The 10,597-nt window shown below is 30.7% G+C and overlaps 1 protein-coding gene across 20 annotated transcripts in view; it reads right to left on the bottom strand.

Annotated features, from left to right (window-relative positions):
* Window positions 1–4,019: 4,019 nt before the first annotated feature.
* The window catches only part of LOC108750649 (cytoplasmic dynein 1 intermediate chain-like), a 24,045-nt gene continuing 17,467 nt past the window's right edge, over window positions 4,020–10,597 (bottom strand). For 10 of the 20 annotated variants that reach the window (XM_018490254.1, XM_018490253.1, XM_018490255.1 and 7 more), the window contains 7 exons: window positions 10,268–10,315; window positions 6,969–7,148; window positions 6,737–6,893; window positions 5,929–6,301; window positions 5,595–5,826; window positions 5,087–5,514; window positions 4,020–4,962 (listed from right to left, as the gene is read on the bottom strand). In XM_018490254.1, the coding sequence (XP_018345756.1) occupies window positions 4,801–4,962; window positions 5,087–5,514; window positions 5,595–5,826; window positions 5,929–6,301; window positions 6,737–6,893; window positions 6,969–7,148; window positions 10,268–10,315 (1,580 nt within the window). In that variant the 3' untranslated portion in view covers window positions 4,020–4,800. The remainder of the gene's footprint in view (window positions 4,963–5,086; window positions 5,515–5,594; window positions 5,827–5,928; window positions 6,302–6,736; window positions 6,894–6,968; window positions 7,149–10,267; window positions 10,316–10,597) is intronic. The other 10 variants (XM_018490257.1, XM_018490261.1, XM_018490265.1 and 7 more) reach the window with 2 other exon arrangements.

Genomic DNA, 10,597 nt, shown 5'->3' with positions numbered 1-10,597 from the left:
ACGTCCAAATATATATCAATCTCATTTTAAGTTCCCCGTTACAATATGCTGCGTACATATTCTAACGTTGAATATGCTGAACTGGTTTTCGTGTATGGTTTCTGCAACGGTAATGCTACACATGCGATGCGAGAATATGCGCGCTGATTTCTAGACAGAAGAGTGCCGGATCGGTGAGTCAATACGTTGACCAGATCAGTGTTTGTTGGCTACAACACGAACCGTCCATATGAGATGCAATGCTTGCTGCAAAAGGCTAACATTTTGAACAATATTTATATTAAGCAAGTGACAACGTAAATAAATATAAGTGTGAATGAGTAATAAATAAATATAAAAAGAAAAACTATATTTTTTTACGATTTTTTCCAAAACAAAATAAAAGCAAGTATAATATATCTCTAAAGAATCTTTTTTTTCGTTTTTTTTTTCTTTATTTATCTATTCTCTACACCCTTCCGAAGTTTTAACATTTAAATTCGCAACACGCTATAGAAATCATGCATTTTAAATGCCGCGTGTATAAACAATATTAAAGTATTATATTAGATGGGTTGTATGAAATCATCGACAGTTATTTCACCGACAATGTTTTAATCGACACCATTTGATCGATATTGAATTCGCCGACAATATTTTAATTGATTAACATGGTAAAATCATCGACAATGTTTACATCGACACTCGTTTTATCAATATTGACTTTATGTTTACTTATACATATATACTGTGCTTATATATCATTTTCGCCGGTAATTTCACAATCGGTAATTTCCTCGCAAAAGAAATATATTAGATAATATATTAGATAGCACTACAAAGATATAACAATACAAAGTATATGAAATTTTCATATAGTTCTTCACGATTAGACAAAACAATTTCTGTCTCGCAGCATTCGACGTGCTCATTGTGCTTATTATGTAAAAAGAATGAAGCAATTATCGTTGTAATTCTACTTAATATTTCTTTTCCGACAAAATTAATGCAAAATTACCGATTGTGAAATTTATACCGACAAAAATAGAGACTAAGGAATTTTTAATCGAGCTGAAAATCGAGCTGTGCATACGCAGTTCGACTTTCCACTAAGTAACGTGACATTCACTGTATCTGCAAATACTCGATATTACAAAAAACTTTTAATGACATACAAACACAGTCATGTCTACATACATATGTATAGGTAAAACAAAGTCAATATCGATGAAACAAATGTTGACGTAAACATTGTCAGTGATTTCGTCACATCGGTCAATTAATATTGTCAGCGAAATCAATATCTGGCAAATGGTGTCAATTAAAATATTGTCAATGAAATGATTGTCGGTACAGATTTCATACAAACCTCAACAATACATATTATAGGAGGATATTTATCGTAAAAATGTTAATTGTACATTGTAATGTAAAAAAAATGTATTGTGGGAAAAATAAAATTCTATCGATACTCGAAACACGATCTCATGGTTACAAGTTGGCACATTCCCACTGCCCCACGCGCTTCTTTAGATAGATGCTTTATTTATGCTCTATTTATGCTCAATTTATAATTGAGGGGATGGGCGGGATAAAGACACAATTCTACTTAGGCCCTTTTTCCAGCAATTAGCTTTTTCATATATTATTGATCGTGATAGAAAAGTATTTAACATTTAACTTCTCAAAGACATTACATAAATTCATTTAATATTGTACCCATTTGTGTATAATAAAAAAATAGTAAGTTATTTTAATTGTTATTAATATCAAGATTTTATAATTAGGTCTTTATTCCGCCCATTCCCTCAGTTACAAGATGCTCGGAATTTTTTTTATCGATTTTTTCGAAAACGCTTTAAAAGCGCACCAATGCCCTTTATTCAATATTACTTGAGAGATAGACCTATCACTACAACGAGTTTTGTTGAAATCAATTATTATCCATGCACGTAAAATCCTTTCCTTATAAATTGATAACAGTTTGCTTATCATGCAATATCTTATTTAAGGTAATATAAGGTAATATATTGAATAATACGAACAGCTCTATCATTTATATTATATATATGATAACTAAAATAATGAAGTTCTAATTCCTACTATATTTACATATGTCGCCACCGTCAACGAGTTCTTAGCCGAGTACCTACTCAGAAACTTTAAAACTTTTAGAAAATTCTCCAAAAGAAATAAAAAATATGGACATAAGACGTCTTAAAAAAGAGCTATCATACAGATGTTTTTCTGACAGTTGCTAAAAAATATCTTGAAGATTTTAAGATGTCTCTGAGACATCTTTAAGACATCATATTATTATCTGAGGAGGATTTGAAAATTAATATTTCATTGGTAAAACAGAATTCCTTCCTTTTAAGGGTGCAGAAATAGAAGGAACAAGGACTTAGGAATAAGGAATAAGATAGTTCAACCTATTAGAAACTATGTATTTCGATATATCTGATTTCTGATAGGTCGAAATTTCTTATTCCTTCTATTATGTCTGCATCCTAAAAGAATGCTAGAAGTGTCAGCTTGTCTTATCAAATGGAAAGCACCCATTAAGAGGAATGACCAAATGATCGACATTACAGTCGCGTGAAAATCTCCGAATTGATTGAACGGAATCAAAAATCCTTTTATATGATCAAAATAGACGCAAAATTAGGAGATGATGCTATGGACTTTATACTAAAATCAAAAGTTTTAATTTTTAAAACTTCTTGGAGTTATTATATATAAATTAAAATGTTTTTTCGATTTTAATATAAAGTCTACCACCATCAGTCTGCACCATCTCCTAATTTTGCGTTTATTTTACTCTTGTAAAAGGATTTTTGATTCTGTTTAATCAATTCGGAAATTTTCATACTGTAATGTCAATAATTTGATCACTCCAGCATCCTGTTAATGGGTGCTTTCCACTTGATAACACAAGCTGACACAAGTGTGTCGTTCTGTCTTTGTTATTAATGCCAAGAAAAGTAGAATGATGCTTGTGTCAACTTGTATCGCCAAATAAAAAGCACCCACAAAACTTATCATATTGCATCAAAATTACAACTTACATACCATTAAAGATCTACCAAATATTTTATTTAAACTTAAGAATTTTTCATGAATAGTATTGTGATGTCAAAGTTGATAATTTTAAAGTAGCGAAATTAAAATAGCGAATATTGAAATCGAAAAATGTTCAAATTTTTTAAATAATTCATATATAGGCAATGATGCAACAAATCCTCACGCATTAAATCGAAATTGAAATGTATGTTTAAAAAGATTTTATTGACGATATTTTACAATAAATGACATGCATTTGCATTAACATAAACGAAATATTACAAAAATATCTAATGAATACCTAATAATGCAAAAATACTTAATGAATACCTAATAATGCCTTAAAATAGCTATGAAAAGTGAACAAATAAAACGAATTACATGAGCAAATTATTTTAGTAAAGAATATATATGAATACATTATATAACTTAATAAATTAGTGTTCCTATTTTACAATATTAAAATTCAGAAAATATTTATTTTCATGTTCCTATCAGTGGTTTCAATCTCCTAAATTTGGCATTAAATAATATTATCATAAGTGCTAGCAATACCTATAGTGTAAAAATACAAAATGAAACGTTCCCGCGAATACACAGAAGGAGAGTGGACTTAAATCTGATTGACCTCCAGTGTGCTACTGCTGTTATGCGCAACGTTTCATCTTGTTTTATTACACAACAGCAATATCGATAAATTATATTGTAAAACATATATGTATGATATATACGTAAGATATATTTGAGTTTTTTCAACAAATTATATGATTTTGTAATAATCCTTCAAAAAATACAATCAAAATCTTATTTACAATTACAATAATACAGATTTATTCAACTAATATCTGTTATCGTATTTTGGTTAAACGTATATATATTTGTATTATAATAATTATTAATATATTTAACACATATATTTATAATAATACATATATATGTTCGAAGTTAATAATATGTATATTTTTAAAGCAGAGTTGTTTAGCTAACTTCTATTAAAAAAGAATAAAAAAATTAGCGACTAATCTTTGAATCAGTACATCCAGTAAAATTATCGGCCGAATCTTCTCAGATTGTATCTTATGTGATTATGACATACATTGCGACTCGTAGACAAGAAGCTAAATTTTCATTAGTACAATGCATACATTTTTTATTCTACATCACTTTTGTCTTGCTTGGAATTCTGGAAAATTTATCTTTTGACTGACACACATCTTTGTATTGACAACTTCAATGGCCAATAAAATATCTGGACGTATCATTTTCTCGCCGAAGAACGGGAAAATGACTACATCATCCAATTCGTTCTATTAATTATTGATCATTTGATCAATGACATATACTTTTGACCAAAGAATTCGAATACAATTGTTGATTTGACAACGAATATCTTACATGGTTCTGATTTACAATATTTGGGTTCTTATCGACATTCTTATTCTGATTTAATAATTAATGTTCATGCTGTTTTTTTCTAATTTTTTTCTGCGTTTTCATTTTAAAAATTGTGCACGTTAACATCGCTGAAGAAGACTGTGAGTTTGAAACGCATACGGTCCTTTTTCATAATATAATAAATTAATTTTTAACATCTTTATTATATTAATTGCTCGCTTATTGCCTTTATTTTTATTTTGTTTGTTACACATTACGAGCTAGATAAGTTTTACTTGCTTTTTATACGATTGCAAGTGTAATCAGTTGCAACAAAAAATTAGAGCAATTAAATCACTAGAGCAAGTTAAGTTATATCAATTTTTATCTAAGAGGAACTGATGAAATAGATGTCATAGATGTTAATGAAGACGGCCCAGAACTAAGGTTAAGCTTATCCAGTTCTTCATCCGCTTTATTGTTCTTCAGATCCTGTTGCGTGTACAAGAATTTGTTCCATTCATCAATTCTTGGATGAGCTAGATGCTGTATTGAATAAAAAATTAAGTACAACGTAGTATAAGTTTCAGTACGCAATAGTGCCAAATACTATATAGACAATAACAAATACTATATAAAGAGAAAATCATCAAAATATCATCATACGTACCTCAGCGACGTCATACACCCATATTTTACCAGTATCGTCTCCAACAGTGACATGCAACCCACTTGGCGTCCATGATACCCTGTTCAGAGCAGGACATCCGTCGACAACGACGCTAGCAGTGGGTACCTCCGTATCCTGATTCAAATTCCACAAATCCAATCTGCCCGAATCGTCAACAGCAGCGAACAGCGCCGGATGTGTTGGAGACCAAGCAACGTCGTAAACGTAATCGCCGTTATGCTCGAAAGAATAGAGTGGCTTGTTCTCTTTCAAACTCCAGAGTTTAATAGTCCAGTCGAGAGAGGATGTCAGGAATAGATGGGAGAAGTCTATACCGCCTTGCACTGCGTGTGCGCTAATACCAGTGACCGGTCCCTGATGACCCTCATACGTTTCTGTCAACCCAGCACGACTACCGTGCCGGCAGGCTATTCGAAAATGTTAAAATGTTAATAATTTTTAAAGTTTATTCTTTAATATTTTCTCGTACATGGACAACCGCACTTACCCGAGTAAACAGTTCCGTCCTCACTTCCCATGACGAAATTGTTAACATCGCCGTGCGGAAAGGCTAAACACGTAGCGGCGATTGCTTTCGATTGCTTCGTGTGTAATTCTAATGCCTCTTGCGGCTGTGACAGCATGTCCAGACTCCACGAGCACAATTTGCCGTCTGTTGAAATGCTAATCAGATTGTGTGCGTTTTGCGTTCCAACGACATTCAAGCAGTATACTGGATGCTGCAGAATAAATAATGATTTTCTCATTCTCGCTCTCTAAGCTTAGAAGCCAAGAGCTTAATTAGATAATTAAGCTATGTTAAAAAGTGATAAGTCACTTACGGTGTGCGCAGTGGCAGATAAGGGAGTGCGTTGTATGGGAGTCCTTTTTTGTACTCGGTTATCCCATAGCACGATTTGACCAGAGTACGTACCGCCCAGGATTAAGTTTGGATGGAATCTGGCGAACGTGGTAGACATAACGGGTGACTGACAGTGAAAAATAAACTCTGGAGTTGTTTTCTTGAATTTAGTGTTCCAGATTAGGCATACACCATCAGGATCGTTCGGAGTGTCGTCGTTGTTGTTGTACGAAGCCGCTAAAAGCTCGGGGAACTGCGGCGACCAATCCATGGAGGTCACACAACGATTACGGGACCATCGCTCACAGATAAACGAGCGATTCAGCCAGAGTCGTTGATGACTCTTCTCATCCCTGCAAATTCAGAACAATTCTTATATCATAAAACGTATTTATTACCTCAAGCAACTATACTGCTCTAGAAATAAAAGAAGATTAACAAAAAAATCTTTTAGTTGTAATTATATACGAGAATTCTTTATTCGATCAAAGCGAATCTTAGCTTAAATATTTCTGTGTAAATTTATACACATATTTGATTTCTGCAAATTCCGCGCCAAAATCTTTTTTCATCTTCGAACCATCATGAGTAGAATCAGATTAGTAATAATACTTTTATTAAATTGATAAGCAATTTAATAAAAGTGGTATTAGCTACTCTGTTTTAATACTTTTTTTATGCTCTAATAAACATCTTCATATGAATATTAATAATCAGATATTAATAAGAATCTTAAAATCTGTGAACAATTTATTGTGAAAAAAATCTTTCAATTGTTTTCTACTTACATCCCATCTTCGCCATCCATAGTGCCAGCATAATCGGTGTAGATATCAACCGATTCGCTCAATGCTCTTTCTACAATTCTGCTAGTGCGATCGAGGAATCGTTGAAAATCTTCCGATAGAATAATCATTTGCTTTTCTTCTTCGCTAAGTTCTCGTACTATAGAATTAATAAAAATCAAGATTTTTTTTTTCAATTAACAGAAATAATACAAAACATTGATAATTTACGTACCTTCTTTTTTAGGCTTCTCTTTCTCTTTCTCTTGCTCTACCTGTGTAACAGCAGGCTGAACCTCCTTAACTTGCGGTAATCCATGAGGGAGTATTCCTGGTGGAAGTTTACTCTGGAAACCGTCCATGTGCGGCAAGCTATTTTCTTCATCTTCGGCTTGGCCATCATCAAATGTCAAAACTGTGGTGAATAAGCTGGTTCCGCCACAAGTATCCTAACTTGGATATAACTACCTAGCTACTGATCTATTTATTCAAAACTCGCTAATATTCTAATAAACCTATTAAATCTTTTAGAATTATTGTTTTTTTATATTAAAAAAAACTAATTATTTTTCGACATATTGAAACGCTTTAAAGAACATTTATAGAGCAATAATCTATTATCTTGAATTAACATCTATAAAAAAAAACTAACACTGTGCATTCTGCTAAAATCCTAACATTTTCGTATTTGTTTTTATACTTCAAGTATCGAAAAAGATTACATACTAGCATGTTTTTAGAAAAAAAGAAAAAAATTTTATTTTCTTCAAAGCGATATACGTTCTCTAATCTATAATAAATTGCACAGGTAACTATTAACTTGCAAATATTTAATAAAATCTTATTTCGAAGGAGCAACATCTAGAAGCATTAATAAATGCTATATCAAATAATTTAGATGCCATGCTAGAAAAAAACGTATAAAGTTTCATATATATATATATATATATATACGGGAACAACATTATGAGTGTGAGCCTAGATACATGCAAAATTAGATACATGTACGAAAGGTGGACTGTCAATAAATAACGTTGATTTTACATTTTTCCATTTTGTTTTTTTAATTGCGTCTCTCCACCCTTTATTGGCATGCAGTATCAATAAAGTAGAACAATGCGAATAAAAATGAATGTGGACGATGTAAGTAATAAGAAATTATTAATTTTCCCTTTACCAGTAATTAGTAATTACTAATAATTATTAAATTATTATATACTGAGTGTGTAATTACATAGTTCAATAAAAAATACACAAAAACGAGAATAATCGTTCCCATAGTTTTTGGGCACTGAATACGATGTGTATCACTTTATCATTACAATTTTTAAAAATTTACAGTTAAAAGTTGCAAAAAGGAATTTTTAAAGTACTTTGTATAGTAGATTATAATTACAATATGTTAAGAAGTTTTATTACAATCAACATTAAATATATCTTAAAAGAAATTCGTTAGCAATTACATTTAAAAAGTTAAATACATTTATTTGTAATTAATATAGGGACTATTGCATTATAATTGCGCCTTATGTATGTCATTAAAGAAATTTATCGAATATTTTTTTAATCATTAAAATTTAAGAATTCTTCAGGTCCTCGAATATTAACGTAATGTCAAAATATTAATAAACTTAAAATAGAATCAAAAAGGCAGACGATAAAATTGAAAAATGTTTGAATTTTTTAAATAATTCATATATAAGGATTGATGCATAAATTTAAATTTTTATTAACTCTCTTTGTGATATTAAATTAGTATTTAGTGATCTAAAAATCTCTTTTTTAATAACATAATTAAAAAAGGTAAATACCAATCAGGGATTCGATATATATATATATTGACCTAAAAAAAAAATACTTTTTTGATAGATCTTTTGAATATGGATTCTAATGACCAATAGTTATATAAATCGCAACTTTGATACAATAAATCCTATATTAATAATAAGTATCTTTTTAACCATAATCGACAAAGTAAAAATTTAATTCTTAATAAAAAAATTTACTTGTTAAGAAAAAAATTCCTAATAATATATATTTAATTTTGATTGGAATAAAACTTCTCCAATACGTCACACATCGTTATATAATAAGATTCGGTCCGCCGCAACTCACCGGCTCGCATAAAAGAACGGCTGGTTTTGCACCCATGACATCGCTGCATTTGTTTAATGTCAAGACATTACCGTGTCTCCAGATATGCTAAAATACACTAAAATAGTAATAAATTTTTTTGCTGTTAAAGTTGCTTTTTTGTGACTTCAACTCCACACTTTCCAAAATTGTGACGTAATAAATAATTTAATAAATACAATCATATTTATAGCACCAAAAGTTGAGAAATTTATTCTCATTCTTGTGTTAAAAGTCTTTTTTGTTAAATAGTGCTGTCAATTGGAATCACGTGTAGGATGTAATAATTGCGTGAGGTTTTATTCCTCTTTTAATGATCAATGGTAAATAAATGAAGATCAATGAAATTGAAAGAAGTGGGATCATAATCGTGATTATATGAATTAATTCTTCTTTAAGGTTCCTGAGTATAGTTCATCACATTGGATCGTGACGTCATAATCAAGAAATGATACGTTGAAGTTTTTTGCATGCTATTTATAAATAAAGAGAGAGAATTTAGATAAAACAAAATATAATGAAATCGCTTTAAAAGACTTATAAAAATGGGCCGAAGCTATATTCACCCCTCTTGACAGTAAATAATCATAAAAGGCATATAAAGTGTGTTTACCAGTATTTATTCAATGTGCATGCGTAGCTGATTTTTACTTCACGTGCTTTTTACAACCATTTACTGATTGTCAAGGATAAAGCACGGATAGCTTCGATTCATTTTTACAAGTGCTTTAAAGTGATCTTATTATCTTTTGTATTCAAATTCTCTTTACTTACAAATAACATGAAAGAAATTTCAATATTATCTTTCACTTATGACATCACGATCTTGCGACAACTACTCAGAAGCCCGAAATAATGAAGTAATAGACACGAATGCATAGCAAGTGGAGACGATTTAACGCAACTTTCCAGATCTCATGCAATACCGATTGAATTTACAACATCTACAAGTACGACAATTAAAATAAAGTGTATCTACAATTTTCTGTCGTTTCTAAAAAATAATAAAAAAAAAAGTAAATAAATTTTTTATCAAATATTAAAGTGCTAAATTCTAAATATTTTTCAGTGTCATTAGGTAGATTAAAGTTATCTAAAAAAAAATAACGATATAAAACACAATATTTTTGCATGCGCAATAAAGCAGACTTATTTTAGATTGCGTAAAGAGAAATATAACAAAAAATATATATAAAATAAAACAAATCGTTAAGCAATTTATAAACGCTAGGGGTGATTTCTTCCCTTCAGTGCATAAATAAGATAGAGACGACAAATTGCAAATTACGTGACGAAATTACTTTTAGGCGCAATTACTTTGTGAAAGTATAAGGTAGAATTATGGACATGTTTGTGAAATAATTAGGTAAAGTGAACCGTCTCTAGAGAGAAAGTACCTACCTGTGAACTCGTCCTCCCATTCTAAACCAGGATTTAGATTGTACTCGTCTTGAAGGAGGGAAAAGAGAAAATGTCAATCAATTTGATATTCAATTTGTCGGAATTGTTTTTAACGTTTTATGTGTATATATATGTATACATATATATATGTATATACGAGGTATGTTCAAAAAGTATCGCGAATTTTGAATTTCCGCGGGTTACGTATATTCGATTTTCGATTTTTTGTGGCGTTATGTTGGTACTCATGTCTCTCACTTATGCCGACAAGTTCGGCCATTTTGAATGTTCAGTTAATTTTTGACAGCTGCTTTGCTTGCACGTGTTTTG

This window comes from Trachymyrmex septentrionalis, unplaced genomic scaffold (assembly GCF_001594115.1).
Source record: "Trachymyrmex septentrionalis isolate Tsep2-gDNA-1 unplaced genomic scaffold, Tsep1.0 scaffold37, whole genome shotgun sequence".
Classification (NCBI taxonomy): domain Eukaryota; kingdom Metazoa; phylum Arthropoda; class Insecta; order Hymenoptera; family Formicidae; genus Trachymyrmex; species Trachymyrmex septentrionalis.
The sequence above is the reverse complement of the archived record's forward strand: the minus strand, read 5'-3'. Positions and strand labels throughout refer to the sequence as shown.